At 40.4% G+C, this 26,198-nt stretch overlaps 2 protein-coding genes across 8 annotated transcripts in view; one reads left to right on the top strand and one right to left on the bottom strand.

The window, feature by feature from the left end:
• Positions 1–1,214: 1,214 nt before the first annotated feature.
• Positions 1,215–12,302, bottom strand: GGPS1 (geranylgeranyl diphosphate synthase 1). Of its 2 annotated transcripts, XM_046654537.1 has the most exons (5): positions 12,107–12,302; positions 7,463–7,555; positions 5,922–5,997; positions 2,675–2,745; positions 1,215–2,433 (listed from the first exon to the last, which is right to left on the bottom strand). In XM_046654537.1, the coding sequence occupies exons 3-5, from the start codon at positions 5,971–5,973 to the stop codon at positions 1,675–1,677; spliced, it is 882 nt and encodes a 293-aa protein (XP_046510493.1). In that variant the 5' UTR covers positions 5,974–5,997; positions 7,463–7,555; positions 12,107–12,302; the 3' UTR covers positions 1,215–1,674. The 2 variants fall into 2 exon arrangements, with proteins under 2 accessions (XP_046510493.1, XP_046510492.1); XM_046654536.1 differs by lacking the exon at positions 5,922–5,997.
• Positions 12,303–12,804: 502 nt separating this feature from the next.
• Positions 12,805–26,198, top strand: part of ARID4B (AT-rich interaction domain 4B) — a 148,843-nt gene continuing 135,449 nt past the window's right edge. For 5 of the 6 annotated variants that reach the window (XR_006887387.1, XM_046652161.1, XM_046652160.1 and 2 more), the window contains exons 1-2: positions 12,971–13,105; positions 13,903–13,957. Coding sequence is in view for 5 of the 6 variants with exons in the window: in XM_046652161.1 (XP_046508117.1) it covers positions 13,952–13,957 (6 nt within the window). In the remaining variant the exon portion in view is untranslated. Of the gene's footprint in view, positions 12,940–12,970; positions 13,106–13,902; positions 13,958–26,198 lie in introns of those variants that run through there. The other variant, XM_046652159.1, reaches the window with a different exon arrangement.

The following is a 26,198-nucleotide window of genomic DNA, read 5'->3' as shown; positions in this document are numbered from 1 at the left end:
CAAATATCCATGATTTAATGAGGTTTCCTTCTATCAATTAAAATGGAAGATTCAAAGAATTTTGAAAGTTACTAAAAGCAGTACCCAACTTGAAAAAGGTTTAGGTTGAGTGCTTCGGTGAGAATTTCGCATCCAAGTTTACAGTGATTAGATCTCAGACAACATATTATAGAATACATCAAGCCAAATGCAATGTTGCTGAAAAATAAACTTTCATTTTGGGACGTCAGCAACACACCTAATACAGGAAATCAGGGTCACTCTCTTTTCTTTCCTATCTCCAACACTTTTACTGTAGCCATAGACGGCTCCAGGGGCTTGGGGCTGGAAATTAAACAAAAGGTATGGAGTCCGGTTAAGGAACCATAAAGTTAATTGTGCCTGATAGTATAGCTTTTGGCTACTTGTCAGTCAAGTATGAATTCTCCAGTTAACACTTTTCTTTTCTTTAATCATAGAGATTAAAGATGCCTACTTCCCTTTCCATTCAAGCACGAACTGCCTTTAAAGGCAGTAGTCATGTGGGTGGGAAAGAAAAGGGCATTTCCCCCTGCTTTTGTACTTGAGGTGAGCAAACAGCTCTTTTATGATTTTTACTACTATTGATGGGAAAATACAAAAAGGTCTAAATACTCCTTCATAAAATACTTTTTCTATATACCTCATTTTTCTTCCCAATTTAAAGATACTGCTGTACTTAGATACTAATCAGTTTTGGGGGCATAAGTTACGTTATAACAAAGGACAAAAGAAAGAATTTGGGCTAGCGCGAAAATTTCATTAAGTAGAGACTTTGGCTAAAGAGCAGAATTTCCCAGGTAGGGAGGAAGGAAAAAAGGAATGGGATAAGAAAAAGGATGAGTGCTTACTGCTTATTGCTGTCAGCCTTCCCATGGAAGACTTTACAGAGGGAGTTTCCAGGGAGGAGACTGAGACGTTCTAAGCAGAGACATTTAGGAAGAAAGAGGAGTTCCTGTTGTCTTTGAGCCAGTTAGCTACAGAAACTGGTCCAAGCAGTTACTGGCTTGGAACTGGGGGAGAATGAATTGGGAAGTGCTCATATACTACAGTTAAGAAGTGTCTTGAGGGGCCGGCCTGGTGGCGCACCAGTTAAGTGCTCCCGTTCCGCTTCGGTGGCCCGGGGTTTGCTGGGTCAGATCCCAGATGTGGACATGGTACTGCTTGGCAAGCCATGCTGTGGCAGGTGTCCCACATATAAAGCAGAGGAAGATGGGCACAGATGTTAGCTCAGGGCCAGTCTTCCTCAGCAAAAAGAGGACTGGCAGCAGTTAGCTCAGGGCTAATCTTCCTTTAAAAAAAAAAAAAAAAGAAGCATCTTGATAAAAATTCCTGGAAGCTGATGTCTTCTTTATTGACAGAATCAAGAGAACATTCGTGGCAGAGCTGGCTACAAGGTCCCAATAGAGCACATTCTGACATTCAAATTAGACCTATTCAAATGTGGCTCCTCTTGATTCCTTCAACTTTGTACTATAATGATTATCCGTAGAGAGGGGCTCCAAGTTGAAACAATCTCACTCATATCATCCCTATTCACTCAGTTTTTGGAGACTAACAGCTTGGCCCAAATTTTTAAAAAGGAGATAGGCTAAAAGACAAAAAAAAAAAATCAAGTATAAGCTATCAGGCCTAATCAAGAATGGCTTAATACTATTAATTCTCTTCTTTGAACATTTTACTTAAGTGCTTTATTAGAGCTACTAGCTCAGGGTTCCCACCACGTGCATCAATTTGTTTATAGGCTTTAGATTCAAGCTCTTTAAGAGTATTCCGAGTGTAGTCAAAAGAACCTACGTTCTCGAGATAATGTACACAGTATTTTTTAATATCTATGTTTTCGGTTCTCTGGCGCAAGATATTCTGCACCTGGGTGCTTTCAGGCCTTGACCAAATAGCATGAATAGTAGGAAATGAGAACTTTCCCTCTGTTAAATCTTCACAAAAGCTTTTGTTTTCGCTATATTCTTTGGAGTGTAGATTAGCGTAATCATCCCTAATTTGAAAAAAGAGACCAAGTGTATTAAGCAGTGGCTTTAAATCTTCTTTGTAATCAGAGAACAACTGCATGAGACCCACTGCTAATCCAAACAGTCCACCTGTCTTTTGCAGCACCATAGCTTTATATTCTTCTTCAGTGGGACAGGTGTAATTATCCCTCCAATAAATATCTAGGCCTTGGCCCTGATGGAGTTCCAAAAGCTGGCGGGTGAAAAGCTTTACTGCATCCGGGTGATCAAGGGTTAAGACTTTCTCTAGGCCAAGAAAATATACGTAATTGGCAGAATTGATGACAGATGGAATTCCATAGATGCTGTGTGCCACTGGAAAGCCACGTCGGAGTTTTGAGTTGTCTTCAATATCATCGATGAGTAAACTGGCATTATGTAACATTTCTGTCACTTCAATGATAATCTAACAAAAAAGATAATTAAAAATTTCATGTTATTTGAACTATTCAAAATAGCTTATAATTAATTACAGTAACAGATTAGGAGAGTCTCAGGAATTTTCACAACTAATAATTATTTAGCAACCTCAATATAAAATGATATACTGCATGAGCATTAAACAGAATTAAGAGCTAGGAGCATTTTTGACATGATGTCTATTAACTTCTTGGGGATTAAGAACAAGGTTAGAATTGCCTAAATACCTGTAGCTTGTCTTCTGGAACTTTTAGCCAATGATTAAATGCCTGTGAAAGTTTGGTTCTCACTTGTTTACCTGCAATTAAGGAATAAAATTTGGCAATAAAATTAATATTTTAATTATAAGAAACACATTCAGAAACTTTCTCTAAAACTGATCAGACTTGATAAAACCAGCCCCATCAAGCTATTACTACTGCACAGCTTGCCTTCCACTGCTGGACCCATACCGCCCCGCTCTGCTGAAATTCATATCCCAAAACGCACAACCTTTTAAAATTATGACAGGCATGGGCCCGCCCCGTGGCCGAGTGGTTAAGTTTGCGTGCTCTGCTTCGGCAGCCCAGGGTTTCGCTGGTTCGGATCCTGGGCGTGGACATGGCACCGCTTGTCAGGCCACGCTGAGGCAGTGTCCCACATGCCACAACTAGAAGGACCCACAACTAAAAATACAGAACTATGTACTGGGGGGCTTTGGGAGAAAAAGGAAAAATAAAATCTTTAAAAATAAATAAATAACTAAAAATAGAATAAAATGACGGCAGGTAGAAGAGATTCTAAAGCACTCCAAGTGGCCCACTAGTAAGCCCACTCCTTTCATCTTAACTTGTATCAACAACTTTGGAATGGAATGAGCTTTTTAGAGATTATGATCTCGTTAATGCTTTTTTTGTTTGTTTTTTGAGGAAGATTAGCCCTGAGCTAATATCCACTGCCAATCCTCCTCTTTTTGCTGAGGAAGACTGGCCCTGAGCTAATATCTGTGCTCATCTTCCTCTACTTTCTATGCGGGATGCCTGCCACAGCACAGTTTGATAAGCGGTGCATAGGTCCACGCATGGCATGTGAACTGGAGAACCCTGGGCCATTGCAGCTGAGCGTGTGGACTTAACCACTACACCACTGGGCTGGCCCCTCATTCATTCCTTTTTTGAAAAGGAAGCCAGTCTAGTTAGTGGCAGCTAATTAGCACTGTCCATTGCAGAGAACCATAGGTGTTTTCAACGAAATGTACTTTGCTATTGAATTAGCTCATAAAATTACCTCTTAGGATTATCTACCATTCCTTTAAATTAAGGTTTTAGAGACTGGACAGCATTGCTTCTTTCCTATCAAAAAGTGAGATTACCATACCTTGCAGTATTCCCTTTTTTTTTTTTTTCAAGGAAGATTAGCCCTGAGCTAACTACTGCCAGTCCTCCTCTTTTTGCTGAGGAAGACTGGCCCACAGCTAACATCTGTGCCCATCTTCCTCTACTTTGTATGTGGGACGCCTACCACAGCACGGCGTGCCAAGTGGTGCCATGTCTGCACCTGGGATCCGAACCGGCAAACCCCTGGCTGCTGAGAAGCAGAACGTGTGAACTTAACCACTGTGACACCAGGCCAGCCCCAGTATTCCCTTCTAACATTCCAAGTTTAGTCAAAAATTAATCTCTTTATTTTGACTAGGGCCATTAGATTTTCAATATTATCTCTTTCTTACATGGAAAACTCAAGAGAGGTCTTTAGATGGTACTTACCATTAGAAGTTGTTTTAGCCCAATATAAAGGAATGGTAGATAAAAACCACAACTGGTTCATTTAATAAGACTATCCTACAAGCTTCCTGCTAAAGTGAATGCACAGTAACATCCTAATTTCAGATTAAGTTTCAGGAAAATAGTTACATAAAAAGTTTCAGTAAACAAAAACAGTACTTTTACGTTCTAAGTCCTATCAGATGTTTTCTCTGCACCAATCACCCAAACAAATGAATACACAAACTCTCATCATACACCATATGGGACAAAGTTTCACTTTCTGTGAGAATTCTAAAAGAGAAAGCTCTCTCAGGGTTGGAGAAGCAGTATCTTCTGTCTACTAAACCTTAAGGTGAACATGGTCTGGGTAGCAATTACATACTTTATATTTTTGATCTACTTTCGAGTTTAACAAATGTCAATCTAGGCGATACTTAGAATGCACAACGGTGCAAAGTAACCCATATTACTTTAAAAAATAAGTTTAGAAGATGCAGAATACAGAGAAAGGATGTGGACCATCTTTTTCCTTTCACTTCAGAATGTATGTAGAAAACAGTACGTAAATGGCTTAACTTACAGGTATGGCAGTTTTAATATTTTGTCCTCTAACCAGATTCTAGGGTCTGGCTTGACACTTTTAAGTCCCCAAACAGTTTCTAACAGAGGCTAGCCACAGAGACCCCTCAAAATTAAAACAAACAAACAATAATTACTGTTTTCTCTTTAAGACTTTACTTAACATTGCTGACTCCTTTTCTGCAGTCCCTCTTGCTCCACTCTCAACCCCACCCCTCCACCTCCTACTGCAAAGGTCTGGGGATTTACACAAGGGCAAACAAACATAAATAGAGTCATTTACCTCACTAATTTCAGAAAATCCTACTATCAATAAATTAATTATAGGAGCCTGGCCCTGTGGCCCAGTGGTTAAGTTCACGCACTCCACTTCGGAGGCCCCAGGTTTCGTTGCTTTGGATCCTGGGCGCGGACATGGCACCGCTCATCAGGCCACGCTGAGGCGGTGTCCCACGTGACACAACTAGAAGGACCCACAACTAAAAAATGTACAACTATGTACTGGGGGGCTTTGGGGAGAAAAAGGAAAAATAAAATCTTAAAAAAAAAAAATTATAATCTTTTATTATCAAGAGCAACTTCACATCAGAAAAAATGGTCTGGCACATCTTTAAGTCACTTTAGTAACTCTGAAGCTCTCTATGAAAAATAGGTTTACTACATATAATGCAATTTCCTATTTCTTTAGGAAAATCTTTTGAGGTTACAGTTTATCATGGATGCAAGAATATATTCGATTAAAAAAAGGTGAGATACCTAATGAGAGTTTTAAATATGTTATCTAATAGCTTAAAATATAATTTCCAGATAATGAGGATTAAAAAAAGGTTAGAGAAGTGCGTAACATAGATAAGCATTATGGTTAAAATGTAACTACAGGCAGTCCTTGCTTTGCACAGTCGTGGGGAGTGGGAGATGCTCACTAGACTCTCGCCAACACCGATAACTGGCATGTTTTATGGCAGCCCAGTTCTAGCCAGTGTTTGCCAACTTGTTATAAAAGAAGTCCAGCAAGAGAAGGGTACAGTGCAGGAGAAACAGTGCTATGTTTCTCAATGGGAGACTCTGAAATAAGTGAAGTTACTAGTTGCTGAATAAATGTCACTCAAAAGCAGTCTCTCGCTTTTCCTTAAAACAGGAGGAAACTTTCCTTTTGCCTTCTCCATGTCTGTCTTCCCTCCATCCTTTTGAGGCATTGACATTAGCAGGTATGTCTCCGTTAGGGTCTGCCAGAATAGAAATGACACTAATCATGATTATTTCCGAGGTGTAGGTAGGGAGTTATCACTCTTCTGGCTTGTGATAACCATATTTATCCTCCCCAGGCTCATGAAGAAGAGAACAGCACGTATTAACTTTGAGGCGTGCTCATAAAGAAAGGTGTGCACTTTAGAATAGAAAAAAAAATGTTTATTGTGATTGAGTTGAGAACATCATTAGACCATAATTTAGTCACATTATGGGCTAAAAAGCTTTTTATGGTTGTCAACTTGTTCCTTTTATATTATTTCTATGAGAAAGAGCATTCGAAGTTCCATGTAACTGGTTTATTAGTGAATTTTCATTACAAGAACCCACACTTATTATATGTTTAAGTTTCTACTTGCCATTATCATTTTCCAGATAAAGTTAAAAGAATAGCAAAATTAAACAAAACATGCACATACACATGCACATGATTAGGCAGGTATTACTGTAGGAAGCCATGTCCAGGTAACCCATCTTTATATAGAAATAATGTGGGCTATGCTTCTAAGTAACGTGATTAAGATGCAGTGCAAGGGCCCGCCCTGTGGCCGAGTGGTTCAGTTTCAGCGCTTCGCCTCAGTGGCCCAGGGTTTCCCCGGTTCGGATCCTGGGCGTGGACATGGCAGCACTCATCAAGCCATGCTGAGGTAGCTTCCCACGTGCCACAACTAGAAGGACCCACAACTAAAATATACAACTATGTACTGGGGGGATTTGGGAGAAAAAGGAAAAATAAAATGTTTAAAAAAAAAAGATGCATTACAATTTGGCTCTAAAAGAAACTAGTAGTGTAAGAAACGCAGTATGTATGTGATGGTGGAAAACATGAACATTGAAGGTAAAACTTACATGTGAAAGGTAAGTGAATCTTTTTCATGTTGCACAAATTGTCATAACTTTCCCTAACAGCTAAACAGTAGGGAACAGGAATGTGTGGCATCCATAAAGAATAAAACCTCCAATGAGGTACTCAAATGTTTTTAGTACTTTTATTTTGTTAGGTATGTCATATAATTGCATATTTTTTTAAAGGAGGCCTCAAAAATGTCCCCTTAAAAAATGTTTTTTAAGAATAAAAAACTTGGGGCTGGCCCGGTGATGCAGCGGTTAAGTGCACACATTCTGCTTCGGCAGCTGGGGGTTCACCCGTTCGGACAGGAGTCCCACACATAAAGTAGAGAAAGATGGGCATGGATGTCAGCTGAGGGCCACTCTTCCTCAGCAAAAAAGGAGGATTGGCAGATGTTAGCTCAGAGGTAATCTTCCTCAAAAAAAAAGAAAAGAAAAAAAAACTATAAAGCTCTATTTATCATTTTTCTCATACGTAACACCTTAAACAGAAAATCTCAAGGGCTGGCAAGTCTAACCGCTTCTGTACGCTAACATATGAATGACCACTACTCTATAAAAACCATCCTAAATGGACTGTAGCTGAACTGTTACCTGGTAACTGAAGTAAGTACTCGTAGGGTTCTAGAAGAATTCTTTGGACCGTTTCTTGAGTTTTCTCCATTGTTTTTAAATTTCAAAGCTGATCTGTTAAAAAAAGAAACATAAAGATGATCTCATCAATTAAATTATCTTTGAGCGTCAAACAGCAAAGGAATTTGTATCTCAAGGGGTTTTTGTAAAGGTAGACTTTCATTTTCATCTTTTTTTTTTTTTTCTTTTTGAGGAAGATTAGCCCTGAGCTAACAACTGCCGCCAATCTTCTCTTTTTGCTGAGGAAGACTGGCCCTGAGCTAACATCAGTGCCCATCTTCCTCTACTTTCTATGTGGGATGCCTGCCGCAGCATGGCTTAACAAGTGGTGCCATGTCTGCACTCGGGATCCGAACCAGTGAACCCTGGGCTGCTGAAGCACAAGGTGCTCACTTAACCGCTGCATCACTGGACTGGCCCTCATTTTCATCTTAAAGAAAATTCTACCCATACAAAATCTTGAAAACATTTTGCTTAGTGAAAGAAGCCAGTCATACAAGACCACATATTGCATGATTGCATTTATATGAAATGTTCAGAATAGGCAAATCTAGAGAGACAGAAAGTAGATTAATGATTGCCTAAGACTGGGGTGGGAGGAATAAAGAGTAACTGCTAATGAGTACGGTGTTTCTTTTTGGGGGGATCAAAATGTTCTAAAATTAGATCGTGGAGATGGTTGCACAACCCTACGAATGTACTAGAACCCACCAAATGTATACTTTATTTAAAAAAAAAACACTTTTTTTGAGGAAGATTAGCCCTGAGCTAACTACTGCCAGTCCTTCTCTTTTTGTTGAGGAAGCCTGGCCCTGAGCTAACATCCGTGCCCATGTTCCTCTACTTTCTATGTGGGACGCCTACCACAGCATGGCGTGCCAAGCAGTGCCATGTCCACACCCGGGATCCGAACCGCAAACCCCCAGGCCGCTGAGAAGTGGAACGTGTGCATTTAACCGCTGTGCCACCAGGCCCGCCCCCTAAATGTATACTTTAAATGGGTGAACTATGGGATAAGTAAATTATATCTCATTAAAAAAGGAGTCTTCCAGGGCCGGCTTGGTGGTGCAGTGGTTAAGTTTGTGTACCCTGCTTTGGTGGCCCAGGCTTTACCAGTTTGGATCCTGGGCATGGACCTAAACACCACTCATCAAGCCATGCTTCGGTGGCATGCCACATACAAAATAGAGGAACACTGGCACAGATGTTAGCTCAGGGCCAATCTTCCTCACACACAAGAAAGGAGTCTTCCATTCAAGTGATTACATTGGTCAAAATGTTCATCTGGATTTTAAGTGGTTTCCTTAGTTATAAAACTATTATACCATTATTATATTAAACTATTATTATATTAAGCCTTTCTAATTTTACTCAACCATAAAAGGCTTAAAATGTTGACATCAAATCAATTTAAAACAAATACAAAGAATTAGATACTTCTATATTTGATTGATTACATAAATTAGTAAACGTACTTACTTGTATGAGCAGTGAGATGTTTTATATATTTAAAATTTAAGGAGAAAACTCTTCTCTTGTATTTTCTCTACAATCAATCCATTTGAGAGATTCTGGTTTAAGTTGAGACAACCATTAATTTGAATGCAGGTATTACTATTAAAAATATTCCCCTGTGGTGATTTATTGTTCTGAATTTTATATTTACTTCAATAGTTCCTGGAATATCACTCATGGTCTTCTCTTCCTGGAATTCTCCCTCACTGTTGAATCTCTACTTTGTTTCTTGGTAAACATATATTGCTACTTCTATTTATTCTCATATGAGAAGTCTTCCAATTGCTCTGACACCTTTGGCACATTTTAGGTTTCTCAACTGTCTGTTTTCTTTTGCTTCTTAGGACAATGATTTGGTTTCTAAGGTCATGAGGCTAAAGGATTGAAAAGTGTGTTTTTTGTAGCCTACTCTTGAGCCTCTAGGTGAAACAATTATAAAAAATTAGCATTCCACCAAAGGAAATCATCTTAGCAATAAAAATTCAAAGAGAAACATTCCATATAGAAAATTTCTACATCTGCCTTGACCAACAACGAAAAAGTTCAGAAAATATTTTGAAATAATCCAAATACTAGCTTGGTAACCTATTACCCTACTGTTTAAATTTTGACATAGGTTAGCTCATTTTCAAGAAATTAAAGGGGCCAGCCCGGTGGCGCAGCGGTTAAGTGCACACGTTCCACTTTGGCAGCCCGGGATTTGCTGGTTTGGATCTGGGTGCAGACATGGCCCTGCTTGGCATGCCATGCTGTGGTAGGCGTCCCACGTATAAAGTAGAAGAAGTCGGGCACGGATGTTACCTCAGGGCCAGTCTTCCTCAGCAAAAAGAGGAGGACCGGCAGTAGTTAGCTCAGGGTTAATGTTCCTCAAAAAAAAACAAAACCAAACAAAACTTCATGTACTCAAGAAATTAGAAGAAGGAAGCTGACATGCAGGAAGAACAATCACCCTACATTAATGAGCACATAAGATTATTATTGAACAGAATTAAAGAATCAAAAAAATCCATTTCTTACATACTTCTCTATTTAAACCAGTTAGTAGCCATCTCTTCCCAACTAGGTTGAGAGCAAAAATCATCTTTATCTTTTTCACAGCCTCCAGAACACATCTCACTTAAACAACCAGTGAGACCAACTTTCAAGAATTTTCTCTTGTCTGTCTGGATCAGTAACAAGTATACTCTGTCGTACAGAAATCAGAGTTAACTCGTTTCAATTCTTAGTGCTTTGGGTGAAGTTATTTATTTATTTTTTTTGAGGAAGATTAGCACTGAGCTAACTACTGCCAATCCTCCTCTTTTTGCTGAAGAAGACTGGCCCTGAGCTAACATCCGTGCCCATGTTCCTCTACTTTCTATGTGGGACGCCTACCACAGCATGGCGTGCCAAGCGGTGCCATGTCCATACCCGGATTTGAATGGGTGAACCCCAGCCCCCCGAAGCGGAATGTGCGAACCTAACCACTGTGCCACCAGGCCGGCCCCTCAAGTTATTTTTCTACTTAAAATATTAGTTATGAATTTTTAAAAATTAATCTTTCCTTTGTTCACTCAGGTAAGTTTAAGAATATTCACTCAACAAATAAGTCAATTAATGTTCCTTTTTCAGAGGGCGCTCATACACAAATATTCTCAACCGTGGGAAAACACAGGAACCTCAATTTTTCTAGGTATTGAAACCCAACCCGTTTCATGTCTTTTTAAGAGTCTAAGGGGTTCTACACACTGTGGCATATACTCTGACCCGCCTTTTTGTAAAAGCTCCAAGGACCTCAGTTGATCCCAGCTGGAAATTTCAGCTGTCATGTATTAGACTGAAACGCAAAGAGGCATTAGTGTGTTACACAAACCCTACTCATTTGTTTTCAGATTGAGTAACAACTACAGAATGCCTCTGCAAGAGTCTGAAGCTACTCACTTTCAAACTGGAAAATTGCCTTAAATTAGTTCAAACAATGGATGGATGAATACGGATACAAAAATAGACTCCCTCCTCGGTGTAGACCACTGCTGCAGTAACCCGGTTGGGCTCCCTGCCTTCGCCCCTCTAACCTAGTCCTCTTCTCTTCCGCCAGGGTGATCTTTGCGAAATTCAAATCTAACCCTACCTCCCTTCCGACTGAGAACCCTCGAAGATATCCCACTGTTCTCAGACTTGAAACTAAACTCCTTAACAAGGCATAGAAGGTTCGGCGGCCCCCACGCCCAGCCTCAGCTCCTCATCCTTTAAAAGCTCCCTCTTGACACCAGGCTTTCCAACGCGTTGTCATTCTTTCTGTCTGGAATCTTCTCTCCTCGGTTAACTCCCGCTAACCCTCCCTCTCTGAGCTCGACCCTCGCTTGCTCGGGAGAGCCTTATCTCCCGAAGGCAAATTCCCCATTTCGACTTCTCCTCCCACCAGCTAACTCCCCCTTCGTAGCACTCACCACTGCTGAATTTCACGCTCGCTTCTGTGTCCATTTTATTTAAGATCCATCTGTCTCACTAGGCTTAGCTTCACCAAGGCTGGGGCCGTACTCGTTTTTCCACAACTAAGTGAGGGACCGAATGAACGACCGATTGGAAAGTGCCTTCGAACGCACCAGAGGATGAAACCAGGGCGCAGACTTGCATATAGAAAGTGAAAATGACATGCAAAGTATTTTTTTTTTAAGGGAAGGGTCTGGTTTCAGAATTGCTAAATAAAGACATATGAATGTAAGCGCAGAGTAACTCCTTCCACTCAAACTCAGGGACATGATGGGTCTGAAGAAAACTGCCTGAGAGCTACAGCAGGGGATTTAAATAACTCCGAGGCTGATTTTCCACTGGGGCTTGGCAGAAGAGCTTCAAACGTCTACTCTGCTGGCAGAGCTCGCAGGGTCGGCGAGGTTCCTGCTTCCTATCGGCTCAGATGCCCCCTTCCGCCCCCCTCAGTCGCCTACTGCTCCTCCCCTTCTCTAGCGAGAGGATGGAAAATTCATACACAATCCGGTTCAGCATCCGGGTCCTCACCCTCCTTTCTTTCTTTCCTCTCGGCTCCGCCTCCTAGCATCCCCCCCCCCCCCCGCCATCCGGGTTCCCCTAGCTCCCACCACAGCCACTCACGTTTTAACGATGATATCACAAATTTCACGCCGCCGGTCCGGGAGTAGCAGTACCCAACATCAACTTCCCCCTTTATAGTTCAGACCAAGGCCCTCCGTGATGCCTACATGAATCCCTCCCCCTTCTTCACCACAGAACTCTCCGCCCTCCTCAGCCACCAGCGACACCGCATTACTCGGTGCAAGAAAATGCGCCATCCCGGTCACACTGCGCAGGCGTCGTTGCCGCCTCCTCACCGCTTTGTCGCCCCGCCCCTTCCCCTCCCCCTCCCGGTTCTCGTAGGCGCGGGGCATTGCGGGTCTTGCAGTTCTCTTGGGCAAGAGCTTGCGCATTGGCCCCAGAGGCTGGACTACACTTCCCGGGAAGCTTTGAGGCGTAACTTTCTGTTTCCATAGAACTGGTGGGAAAATGGCGTCGTTGTTTGTATCCAGGGGGCCAATAAGGACAGGGTGGAGGCGGGTTCTAGAGAACTCGAACCAATCCAAGGTCGTCTAAGAGGCCATCCGGGAAAGAGGTAGGGGAGGGGAAAAAATCTAGGGGAGGGGAGAAAGAGGGAAAGGGGGGGACTTGGGTTGGGGGGGAAGCGATGTTTGCCCGTCAGTCGAGTCCGGAGTGAGGAGCTCGGGTGCTGGAGCGGAGGGAGACTCTTGAGCTTAAGCTTGCCGCCGCCACGGCCACCGCCTGGACCTTTGCCCGGAGGGAGCCGCAGAGGGTCTGTCGCCGCCGTCCTCTGGAGGGCAGCGCGACTGGGGGCCCGGACCTCCAGTCCGGGAGGGATTTTTCGTCGTCCCCCCTCCCCCCAGCGAGGGAGCCCGAGCGGCCGCCAAACAAAGGTACCAGTCGCCGCCGCGGGAGGAGGAGGAGCCGGAGCTTCAGCCTCAGCAACCGCTGGACCCGCCGCCCTTCTTCCCCCATCTCTCCCCCGGGCCTGCTGGTTTTGGGGGGGAGCAGGGGAGGGGACTCTGGACGTGCCAGGGTCAGAGCTCGCCTCCGAGGAAGGTAGGGGAATTTTCTGAGGCTCTCGCGGTCTCGTGAGGGGGTCCTTTTGGGAGTCGCTGGGCCCGGCCGAGGAGCAGGGGAAGATCGCTACGGTGGTCTCGCGGGCGCCCGATTTCAGGGCCTCCCGGGAGCCCCTGCCCCCCCCGCAGTTGCCGACTCCGAGTCGCCCCCAGCCTGGCGGCCGCACACTCAGCGCTTCAGCGGCCCTCGGCCGCGGTGGGGGGCCCGGGCCGACGCGGGGGGGCTGTGCCGCCTCCTGGTCCCTCGGTCCTCTCGCTGTCCCCGTGACCGGGCGGCCGCGGCTCCGGCTCCCACTTGTCGGGTCTCCGCCTCGGAACGGGACGCGGGCAGAGGCTCTGCGGAGGGTCGGTCCTGCCCGCGGCCCTCGGCTTCCGGGCCCCTGCGGCCCCGCCGGGCTCCTCGAGGCCGGGCCTGCGCCCGCTCGGACGCGGGGCTGCGGCCCTTCAGCTCGGACCGGCTCGGCCGGCGGGGAGGGCGGGCGGCCCCGCGCCGGACCCCGGGCTTGTTGTGAGTTTCTTCGCTGACAGAAATGGCGTCATTGTCGGAGACGGGAAACTCCGTCGGGTCCCGACAATGGGGACGGGAAGCTGCCGAGCTGTTTCTGGGTTTGCGGGGATGGCGAGGCCAGAGGGAGCCCCGAATCGGCGTTTCATGGTTGGGGGACTGACGCCTTCTATGGCCCTTTCGGGGTTCAGGCTTCGCTGGGTTCCCTCCGCCTCCGCCGGTGCAGAGGGGTGCCTTTGGTGTTGACTCGGTGTCTTTTGTTTTCCCTCCAGGTGCAGGTGAATCTGGTGTTTTCGAGGGGATCGCGATCCCAGAATCATCATGAAGGTAAGATTGCGTACGGAAAACGAACCTTTGGGCTTCTAGAATTCAGGAAGTGGGGCTTTGATCGAGGTCGTGTGTGGGGCCTCCGAGTTTTGCCGAAGAAGGTGTGTTTGGTGGCTTGGTGCCCGAGCCCTTCCTCAGAGACGATGGGGGTCAGCTGGCGAGGATGTCCGCGGGCTTTGCTGGACTTGGAGCCACTTAGAGGATAGGTAGCTCGCTGAGGATGATTCTCCCATTTATAGTCTCTTTTTGCAGGGAATGATAGGAATAGCTGCATGAATTCAAGTGTTTTAAAAGGTAAAACAGAAAAAGCAGGTCAAGTAATCTGACTCTAGAAACTGAACTGTATTGTAGTTCTATCGGTTACACTGATGAAAATCTCATTTATTGTGTGAACGGTACTGCGAATTTATAGCAGAAAACGTATTTGAGTAACCGTGAGAATAATCTTAATGAAAGATTTTTAAAGAGAATTTTGATGATCTTTACACAACTCAGAGCAGTTGTTCTTTCTATTTCCAGGGATTTAGGGTTATATGGTTTATTTTTTCTTTATTGACCCATTTGGTCTGTAGATTGTCAGATGCTGTACTGCATTGTGATAAAACCAATGTGGAAAATCGATGGCCAGGTTCCTCTCAAATGTAAACACGTTAACTGAATGTAGGATGTTGTCTAGAAAGTACGATTTGCTTAATTGGTGGAAGAAATTTAGCAATAAAAACACAGGTTTTTTTGTTTACTTTAGAGAATATGTGATTGAATGCTGTCATTTTTTAACACACTCTAGAATAAAAAGCCTTCGATATCTGAAATGTCTAGATTCAACTGGTGGAACTTGGAGACTAGCAGATATTTTTCACCCCTTACATATTCAGAAGAGCTTGAAAAGGGTAGTGTGTGTTCACAAGTACAGAAATGCAACAGATAGCATGTTAAAGTGTAAATGTCATCTACTTTGGACAGTCCCTTAAATTGTTTTTAAGAATATGTATTTCTGTTCAGAGTGAAGACTGCTTTTACGGTACTGCATCCAAATTAAAATTTGTAATGCTTGTGTTTATGGAAGAAAGTAAAAGCTGTGGCTACTTAAATATTTTTTCAGCTATACAAGGTAATTCAATTTAGTCCAGATCTTTTAGTTTTTTTTCTTCTTGAGTTCGAGGTGCTATAATCTGCTACCTGAAACAGTTTATATCTGCTAAATTCGTATCTCACCTTCACATAAATGAAAAAATAATCAGAAATGTTTCATAAACGAACCCCTTTTGTTAGTCACAGATGCTAGCAGCAACACCTGTGACCTGTGTAAAACAGTGACAAGTGAATTTATTATGAGAAACAGTGTATCTTCCTTGGGGTTGGAACAAGAATTTCTTAAGAAAAGTGTTGAGTTGAATAATATATAATGAATTCAGAAGCTGAATAATACAGAATTTAGTTTGGAATAAATGTTGTAATCTGTCATAGTTCCCAATGTAGTGCATGGTGCAATATAGGTACTCTGTTAATGTTTGGTTAAAAGAAATGTAGTAAGTTGAAGGTCCTTTACATTTAAAATATTTTTCTTTTCTTTCCTCCTTTCCTTTCTCTTTTTGTTTTCAACTTGTCTGTTTGAAAAATGAAAGTACGTTGGAAACTTTAGCCTTATAAGTTTCATAGTACTAGGCAAATGCAAATTTTTTGGTATCATTTTAGAACTACTAATTTTAAGTGCTCAGCATTTCCATTATTACTGCTTTTAAAAAAAAGATAAGTATTATTAAAAGGAAAGTTATTAAAATAAATTTCTAATTTTATACAAAAAGAACTTCCTGTTATTGTAAATATAGTAAGTCTTCTCTTTGCAAATCTACTAGTAATTAATAGTACTAAAAACTTAGCTTATTTCTTACAACCTAAATTCTTATGTGGTGAAGGTTGAGAGGAGGCTGATCATGAGTGGCATTTTGCTTTAACAAAATTACAATTCAAAAAGTATTTTGTATTGATTATATTGGGCTTAATTATTGTGTGTGTGTGTTCCCAATTTCTATATTGTAATGACAACTGAGCTGTAGGAGGGTTCATGCCATTTGTTGGGTCTTACCAAACACATCTGTACTTTGAAGCTAGCTTTTAAGTTTGTATTATCTGTCTTGTGAGTCACAGAAAATTTGTAGATTTTGTTAAGTGACAGTGTGTTGAGGTAATTGAAAGAGTTGGTTACTAATACTTTTTTGGTTGTTGCTTTAAATCCCCAAATAAAGAAAAAAATATATATCATTTTAAGTTATATGTTTCAGAAGCAATTTTCCTGTAGTATTACCTGCAAGAATTTATTTAAATAAGTAAAGCCTCTTTACTGACAGTATACCCTGTCTTGTAATATTTTTGCCCAGTGTGTTTTTGAGAAATATGACTATAACACGAAAGCAGTTTTGTGCTTTAACGTAGATCATGATGTTGATGTTATGTTGGATTTATTTTTCATACTTTTCATAGACCTTTCAATGTCAGTGATAGCACATTATCTGGAAGTGATCAATTAAAGTTTATAAATAATTGTGATAAGACTTAATTTTAATTACATCAGATTCATTTCCTACTTTTTTTCCTAACTAAAACTTTTTCCCTGCTTCTGTATTGTGCATGTTATTAACATTTCTCATTACACTGCAGTAAATTTTGAAGTTAAACGGGCTGGGTGGGCTAGATATTTCAGAATCTTTCATGGATAAGTGATTTAGGTGTTTGTGTTTAGAATCTGGAGAGATGGCCTTTTTCAGATGTAGCATTCTCTCTTCAGTAATCACCAGCTTAGACCACATAAAAAGAATAGATTACAAATGCCTTTTCTAATGACCTTTGCTTGTGTGCTTGTTCTCATTCCCTCTCCCCCGACCCTTCCCCCTTCCTTTTCCTGACTCCCCTCCTCTCTCTTTCCCTTCTTCCTTTCCTTCCCAACCTCCCTACCTTTCCTCTTCCTCTCTCTCCGTTTTCCCTTCTTTCTTCCTTCCTTCTTCCCCTCTTACATAAATCATTCATTTAACAACAACCCCTTCCATGTGTCAGGCAATATAGAATGAAGGTGAATGAGCTATCAGACCTGCTTGCAAGGAGCTCACAATTTAGTAGAAGACACAGAAAAATAAAGCAAAACATAGTGCATATTGAATTGTAAGAGTATTGATTGCTACATACAGTAATTGTGGTAAGTGCTCTGGGAGGACAGAAGAAGACATCTAAATCAGAGAGCCATGGAAAGTTCTCTGGTGGAATTGACATCTAAGCTGAGTTAAAGCTTTCACTAGGCAAAGAAGGGTAGAAAAGAATGTTTCAGACAGATGGAACACCATACTGGAAAATAAGAAAATAGAAGATGATATATTTGGAAACTAAGTAGTTCACTGTGGCTGGGTTAATTTAGAGCATAATGTGTTTGGGATGGGATTAGGAGGGCAGTGATGGGAGATGAGGCTAATAAGTTAGGGAGTTGAAATTTTTCTGGAAAGCTACATGGAACCACTGAAGGTTTTTAAGAAGGGGTAAAGAAGTTGGATTTGTATTTTAGAGAGATCACTTTGGTAATCTTGTAGTGAATACATCAAAAGGGAGATCTGAATGAAAGGTCTGGAGATTATGGGTAAGATGTCCAAGTGAGAAGTGAGTAAGGGCCTGGAACTAATGCAATGGGAGTGGAGCACAGGGGATAGATCTGAGATATCTATGAAGTAGAATTTAGGACCTAGTAACTCTCCCTGGGCTAGGAGGAAGGTGGAGGTTTCTGTCTTGGGACATGAGATGGATGTTGTCATTTGAAGTGTGTTGTCATTGGAGTAAAGGTGAATAGAGTTTTGAGCATTTAAGGGACCTGTAGGAGATCCACATCCAAGTCTATCTACTAATTAGGATATAAGAGCAGGCAGGATGAAGAGAATCAGAGGCTTGGTTAATCCATTGTGAATGTTAACTTCATAGTTAACATTTAACTATAACATTTGAAGGGATTTCGATTCATAACATGGCAAGTGTATTTTGTTCTATAAATTTTTGGTCTTTTTGATGAACAGTTAATTTTGTAAAATACTGTCTTCTTTTCTGTCCAAATTGCTGATTTTTTGCTTATTGTAGTTTAAAAAAGTATGCTAGATGAATACATATTTCACTGAAGAATCTGTTTTTCCTATCTCAGCCTGTAAATTCAGTCATTGGATACCTTCCTTGTACCAGACATAGTTCTAAGTATTGAGGATACAGCAATGAACAGAACAAGAGTTCTTACCCTCTTGGAGTTTACTTTCTATTAGGGTAGGCAGACATCAAGCAAGAAAAATGTGAGAAGTTCTAGGAAGAGAAATAAAGCAGAGTCAGAGTAAGAGGTTAGAGTGACAGGGTGTTACCTTAGATTAGATGTAATGAAGGGCTTGTTTGAGGAGATGACATTTAAGTATCATGTGAAACAAGTGATATAGTGAGCCATTCAGTTATCTGGAGAAGCTCTTCTTACATCCCAGGCACAAAATACAAGTGCAAATGCTCTGAGGAAAAATGTGTTTGGCCTGTTTGACCTTGGCACATTTGGAGAACAGGAAGAAGACCTTTAGGGCTCGAGTGGTAGGAGATGAGGCTAGAGAAGTCACAAGGGCCAGTACGATATGGGGCCTTTTTGGCCATAGTAAGGACAAAGTAAAATCTGAGTGTGTTAGGAAGTCATTGAAGAGTCTTGAGTAAGACAGTGAAGTGATCTGATATACTTTTTCAAAAAAGAACAATAACTACTGTGTAGAGAATGGACTGTAAGGAAGCAAAAGTGGAAATAAGGAGATCAGTTGCAAGGCTACCAGGTTGGTTCTGGTGAGAGATGGTGGTGGACCAGGTGTGAGAAGTGATTGTGTTGAAGATTCGGGTGATAGAATTTGAATGGATTGAATGTGGTATGAAAGTTCTGCTTGCTGCTGCATACAAATGATGAGACGCTCTCCTCCTCTTTTAAGAATCTTTGTGCTGTGATTAGTTGGTGGATGGGATTTTTAGAACTGAGTACAGCCAAGAAGGCATTCCAACTCTTAGCCTTCCGTTATTAGTGAGCAGTGACCACTGAGCAGTCTTTTCTGGTTTTTTTTGTTTTTGAAGTTTAGAAAATGAGATAAAATTCACCCTTTTAAAGTGTATAATTCAGTATTTCGTAGTATTTTGACAAGATTGTGCATCCATCACTACTATCTAACTCTAGGACATTTTCACCTTCCCCAAAAGAAACCCTGTACCCATTAGCAGTCACTCCCTATTCTCCCTTCCCTCTGTCCCTCCCCTGGCAATCACTTATCTCCTTTCTGTCTTAAGGATTTGCCTATTCTGGACGTTTCCTATCACTGGAATCATACAATATGTGACCTTTTGTATCTGACTTCTTTCACTTAGCAGAATATTTTCAAGGTTCATTTTGTAGCATGTGTTAGTACTTCATTTCTTTTTATTGCTCAGTCATATTTCATTTTATGGATATACCACATTTCGTTAATCCATTTATTAGTTGTTGGACATGTGAATTGTTTCTACTTTTTGCCTATTATGAATAATGCTGCTATGAACATTTATGTACAAGCTTTTGTGTGAACATATGTTTTCAATTTTCTTGGATTATAGGAGTGGACTTTTCAGTTTTTAGCATAGTAATACTGTCTGTGGTAACCCTGTTGAGAGCTGAGTGTTTAACTTCAGATATTTTGTGTCATTGTGGCAAGTGGCCACCAAGGAGTTGGACATTTTAAAAATTCTTTCAGTGTTTATTGAATGCTTATGTGCTAGTCTCTGTTCTTATTGTTTAGGATATATCAGTGAACAAAACAAGTGGAAAGTCCTGCCTGGCCTTGTGGATCTTACATTTTAAGGTTGAGGGGCAGAAAAATAAGAATAAACATAATAAATAAATTATCCAGTTTGTTAGGTGCTAAGTAGTATGGAAATAAGAGGGGAGCTGGGTAAGGAGGATAGGGAATGGGGAGTTTGGGGAGGTTGTAGTGTTAAATAAGGTGGTCTAGTAGGCTTTATTGGGAAGAAATTTGCACAAATACAGTGATCACCCCTTCTCTGCAGGGGACATGTTCCAAGACCTCCCAGTGGATGCCTGAAACCACGGATAGTACCGAACCCTACATATACTATGTTTTTTCCTATGCATACATACCTATGATTAAATTTAATTTATAAATTAGGGAGAGTAAGAGATTAACAACAATCACTAATAAAATAAAACAAATAATATACTGTAATAAAAGTTATGTGGATGTGATCTCTCTCTCTCACAATATCTTATTTTACTGTACTCACCCTTCTTGTGATGATGTGAGATGATGCAGTGCCTATGTGATGAATGAAGTGAGGTGAAGGACGTAGCCTTAGGCTGCTGTTGACCTTCTGATGATACATCCGTATATCGGAAGGAGGCTTATCAGGCTGGGGCAATGTTTGATGGTTGGGTATCTAGAGCGGGCAGTGTCAGTGGTTGGGGATCCAATAAAAGGATGATTTGCGGGACAGAGTGAGATGGCGCAAGATTTCATCACACTACTCAGAACAGTGTGCAATTTAAAACTTAAGAATTGTTTATTTCTGGAATTTTCCATTTAATATTATCAGACCTGCAGTTGACCATAGGTAACCGAAACCACGGAAAGCAAAACTGTGGATAAGGGGGAGCTACTGTACTTCACAGAAGGATGTGAGAGAATTAGTCATGTGGCCTCAAAGGCAGCTTGATGTGTTCAGTGAACTGCACAAAGGCCAAGGTGACTGAAGTGGAGTAAGGAAGGAAGAGAACTAGAGGGGATGTGGTCAGACAGGTAAAGGGGATGCAGGTTAGGGGCGGAGTAGGTCATGTCAGATCACCTAGGACCTTGAGGGCCTTTGTAAGGCTTTTGGCTTTCACTCTGATAGAAACAGGGAGCAACTGTAGATTTTGAACTGAGGAGTGATGCAGTCTCATTATAGAGTGGCAAATTTTCATTATATTTTTAAAGGATCACTGTGTTAAAAAACAGGCTATAGGCAAGTTGAAGATAGAAGGTAGCCAGTTAGGAAGCTATTTTAATAAAGGATGGTGGTGGGATGGTGGTCGCCACAGTCAGGTTGGCAAGGAGTGGTCAGATTCTAGATGTCTTTTGAAGGTAGAACCAAAAAGAGTCCCTGTCAGATTGAATGTAGAGAAAAGAGAAAGAGTCAAGGCAGACACCAAGATTTTTTGGCTGAATAACTGGAAAATGGGTTTAGAATGAAGTTAGGATTGTGTAATTTTTGGAAATAAATATGTATATTTTATGTTTGTGGAAAGTACCAATTGGTGTATTGCTGTGAAATGTGGCTATAAACAAGATACAGATGTTCTTTGTTAATTTTTTAGTAATAGATATTTTGCGAACTTTTGTTATTGACGAATTATTTAAAAATAGGACTCTTGCTGCCTTCCTTTTGGTGTCACAGAAAAACGGTGTTTCTACATTCGTGAGAAGTATGCACTAGTGTTCTGTGTACGATGACAACCATAGTAAGCAATGGAATCCATAGTCATATTAATCCTCTTGATATTTAAGTGTTGCAGATTGTGTAAGGTTTGGATTTTGATAAGACATACACTGCAGGTAGAATTATTTAAAATTTGTATTGATTATCTATGTGTAAAGCATCACTTTTAGCTTGTATCTTACCTTGAATATAAAAGACAGAAAGTATTAAAGAAAATGTGTCAATATTCCTTTCTTTTCAATTGGGCTTCCTTTAAACCTAATGGACATTGAACAAAACATAAGCTATAACTAGCTTTTGTTCCCAAGATGATTGAAATATTTTCATTTAGTTACTTTACATCAAAATAAGACTGTATATTTGTTATCTTTTAAACTACTAAGCAGTATGTTTAACTTAATTTTAAAAGAGAACTTTTGTTATAAAAATTATGACGTTTGTGTTTGTTTAGGAGTGCGGGAAATCCTGACATTCAGGTTTTCTGTGGAAGATAATGTGTTTCTAGAAATCTGATAGATTTCCACGGATTTCCAAGTTTTCCATGGAAGATAATGTGTTTCTAGAAGTCTAGAAAATAGAAAGGCAGATCTACTAGAGTCAGCTTACAGAGACAGAGAAATCAAACTTAATGTTCACCATAGTATACTAATGGTCATATTTTAGGCTGGTGAATAGAAACAAGGGACAGAATAAAAGAGGCAAAAAAGATGGAAAGCTTTAAAACAGCAACAAACAACACTTGTCTTACTCTGAATATAGTTCTCAGTATTCCTTAATTAATACTTGCCCATACGATGCTCAGAAGGTCCAAGTACTGGTTTCAAGATTGCTATAAATCTCTCCTCTCCCCAGAGTTACGTGCAAAATTTCGTATAGCCATACATTTTTCTGGGGAGAGGAACCGTAGCTTTCACCAGCTTCTCAATGGAACTCACAATACAGAATATTAAGAAACACAGCTCTGTAGTATCATCTGTTAGCTGTTCTACAGCTAATCATTTTAATAAAAATAGTTGTTTGCACAGCCTTCTCCTCTTACCATTAGAAAAATGGGTAATCAACTGGTCGCTACTCATTTTATTTTGTAATTTTCTTTTTGTTTAAATCGCTGTGCAATCAGAAAAGTTTTTATTATATTGTTTCTGAAATGTTAGCGTTATATGAAATGCATATATAGCTTAAAATGCCTTTTTAAATTTCTAAGAAAAGTCTGAATTTTTTCTATTATAAGTAAATAGCTTTTGATTCATGGAAACATTTCATAAAATAATTTTAAAAGTTTGCTCTGAAAGTATAGTTTTTAGTACACTGGGTATTATTTATGAAACTGTTTATTATAAAAGTTAATGTATGTTTGCTCTTACCTTTCCCACATTCAGTCATTTGCCTAATGGGGTCATCTTTGGCAAGGATGATATCTAACTGTGGATAACTAGAGGTACTTAGCTTAAGGATACAATTAAGAGCGAAGTACAAAATTCTGCATTATTCTACCTGGTTTGAGTGTCTTTCCAGCTTAACAGTGGTGTTGGCAGCCAGGTGGTAGAGAGGCTGATTCTTTGAGCCATTGTTATGATTTGTAAGGAAGAAAATCTCATAGAAAATAGTGCAGGTATTACTTTAAAATTATAAATTTAGCTGTCATCAATTAAGAGAATAATAATTCTGTATATAGTTTTATACTATTAAAATGTGTCAGATTACAGTGTATCTTGGACAGTGGGATGGGTACTGTATATAAACTTCTATTTGAGCCGTTTTCTAATTTATAGATACATTTTTGGCAATGTGTCTTAACTCTAGCATATCTGAAGTCCTGTGTCAGGGTTTTGACAAGTAGAAAAGTGCTATCTCCTAATTTGATAATCTTAGGGGTGTAATTGCTTATGAGAGTATAGTCATTGATAACTTTAATAAGTTTCATTGAAAATCACACTTCTTTTTTCTTTTTCTTTTTTTGTGGAGAAGATTGGCCTTGAGCTAACATCGGTTGCCAATCTTTCTCTTTTTGCCTGAGGAATATTGTTGCTGAGCTAACATCTATGCCAGTCTTCCTCTGTTTTATGTGGGATGTCGCCACAGGGTGACTTGATGAGCAGTGCTAGGTCCGCACCTGGGATCCAAACCTGTGAACCCTGCCTGGGCTGCTGAAGCAGAGTGCGTGAACTTAACCAATATGCCACTGGGCCGACCCCACACTTACTATTTTTTTTATTATTTACTCTAGCACAAATGAAAATTATAAACTATCAAACCTTTGAGCAAATGGCATTTAAAGAAAAGACCCACTTTACTAATAGTAAGAATTATACTTGAATCTGACTATAAAAACCAACTTTGTTTAGTTAAAATGCCCCAAAACAATGTAGCTTAGTGATTAAGAGTGTATGGCTTACAAAGAGAGGTCTTGTTCCCAGTACTCTCTCTCTCTGTTCTTTACTTGGCTATTGAAGTTTGGATAAAGTTATTTATTTTTGAAATGAAAGTAAACATAAGTTTCATTTTTTTGCAAAATAGTGATAATAATAGTTACCTTACAAGGTTGTGTAAGCAGTAAATGAAATAACATTTAAAATGCTTTACGCTGTGCTTCACATAGTTCTGAGCTTTTGGTACATAGTGGCTGTATTATTCCAGTAAAAGCCTCTCACTTTTATAAACTGATAGAGTGAGGATTTTGTAATCAAGACAGTTTGGGATTAAACTGGGACTCTCCTGCTTATGAAATTGTGAGCAGTTTTCTTAAAGTTTCTAAGAAGATTGGTGTCCTTGTCTAAATGAGGAATGGTTATAGTACAACTCACGGAGTTGTTGGGGGTGACTAAATGTAGTAACAGGATCTACTACATAGTAAGTTCCTAATAAATTGTAGCTATTATTATTAGTTTTAGGGAAAGAGTGAGCGAACCCTTGGAAATTTGAATAGGCTTTCAGCGTGATAAAGTGACTCTAGTCTTTTTTAACTTAAAAGTTGATTTCGAAGTTTCAGGGAAAGGTTGCAATTTTGTGATGAAAATTAAAGCCTGTTACTTATTTATTATTATTTTTTTAATACAATTAATATTTTTTTATTGAGGTCAAAAAAGTTTATAACATTGTGAAATTTCAGTTGTGTGTTACTGTTTGTCAGTCACCATATAAACGTGCTCCTTTACCCCTTATGCCCACCTCCCATCCCCATTCCCCTCTAGTGACCACTAATCACTTCTCTTTGTCCACATGTTTATCTTCCACGTATGAGTGAAATCATATGGTGTTTGTCTTTCTCTGTCTGGCTCACTTCACTTAGTGTAATACCCTCAAGGTCCATCCATGTTGTTGCAAATAGGACTATTTTGTCTTTTTTTATGGCTGAGTAGTATTCCATTGTATATGTATACCACATCTTCTTTATCTATTCATCAGTTGATGGGCACTTGGGTTGTTTTCATGTCTTGGTTATTGTGGATAATGCTGCAGTGAACATAGGGGTACTTAAGTCTCTTTGAATTGTTGATTTCATGTTCTTTAGATGAATACCCAGTAGTGGGAGAGCTGGGTCATAAGCTGTTTCTATTTTAATTTTTTGAGAAATCTCCATACTGTTTTCCATAGTGGCTGTACCAGTATGCAGTCCCACTAGCAGCATATGAGGGTTCCCTTTTCTCCACAATCTCTCCAACATTTGTTATTTTTTGTCTTGGTCGTTATAGCCATTCTGATGGATGTAAGGTGATATCTTAGTGTAGTTTTGATTTGCATTTCCCTGATGATTAGTGATGTTGAATATTTTTCATGTGCCTGTTGGCCATTTGTATATCTTCTTTGGAAAAATGTCTGTTCATATCCTCGGCTCATTTTTTGATTGGGTTGTTTGTTTTATTGTTGTTGAGTTGAGTGAGTTCTTTATATGTTTTGGAGATTAACCCCTTGTTGGATATATGATTTGCAGATATTTTCTCCCAATTGGTGGGTTGTCTTTTTGTTTTGTTCCTGGTTTCCTTTGCCTTGCAAAAGCTCTTTAGTCTGATGGGAGTCCGATTTGTTTATTTTTTTTGCTTCCCCTACATGAGTAGACATGGTATTCAAAAAGATCCTTCTAAGACTGATGTCAAAGAGTGTACTGCTTATATTTTCTTCTAGGAGTTTTGTGGTTTAGCGTCTTACATTCAAGTCTTTCATCCATTTTGAGTTAATTTTTGTGCATGGTGTAAGATAATGGTCTACTTTCATTCTTTTGCATGTGGCTGTCCAGTTTTCCCAACACCATTTGTTGAAGAGACTTTTCCTTTCTCCATTGTATGTTCTTAGTTCGTTTGTTGAAGATTAGCTGTCTGTAAATGTGTGGTTAAAACCTGTTATTTTTGTCTTTATGAAATCCTTAACAACAGAATGTTTAATGGAAAGTGGAAACCAGCTTTCTTTATTCTAAGAACTCTTTACTCCTATTGCAAACCTTTGTTTATCCCAGCCCTTCCTGATGCAGAAGCTTCTCTTAGTAAATACAGTGCTTGTCCTCTCTTCTAATTTGCTGCTGGCTTGCCCAGATGGGGTTCTTTCAAGGGGAAAGTAAATTTTACTTCCAAGCCTAGAGGGTTGTTACTGGATTAGGTGAACCACTGGAGATATTTATTTTCTGGGTGAGCATCCACCTCTAGCCTTGCTTATGTAGAGCAAAAACTTTTTTCTTCTCTTGATCAGATCACTGTTCTGATGTGGCAGTCAGTCACCTGAAGCTTGTCTAGCATCCAGAGCCTATGCA

Source organism: Equus quagga, chromosome 2 (assembly GCF_021613505.1).
Source record: "Equus quagga isolate Etosha38 chromosome 2, UCLA_HA_Equagga_1.0, whole genome shotgun sequence".
In the NCBI taxonomy this organism is placed as follows: Eukaryota; Metazoa; Chordata; class Mammalia; order Perissodactyla; family Equidae; genus Equus; species Equus quagga.
Note: the sequence above shows the minus strand (reverse complement) of the source record. Positions and strands in the feature narration are given on the sequence as shown.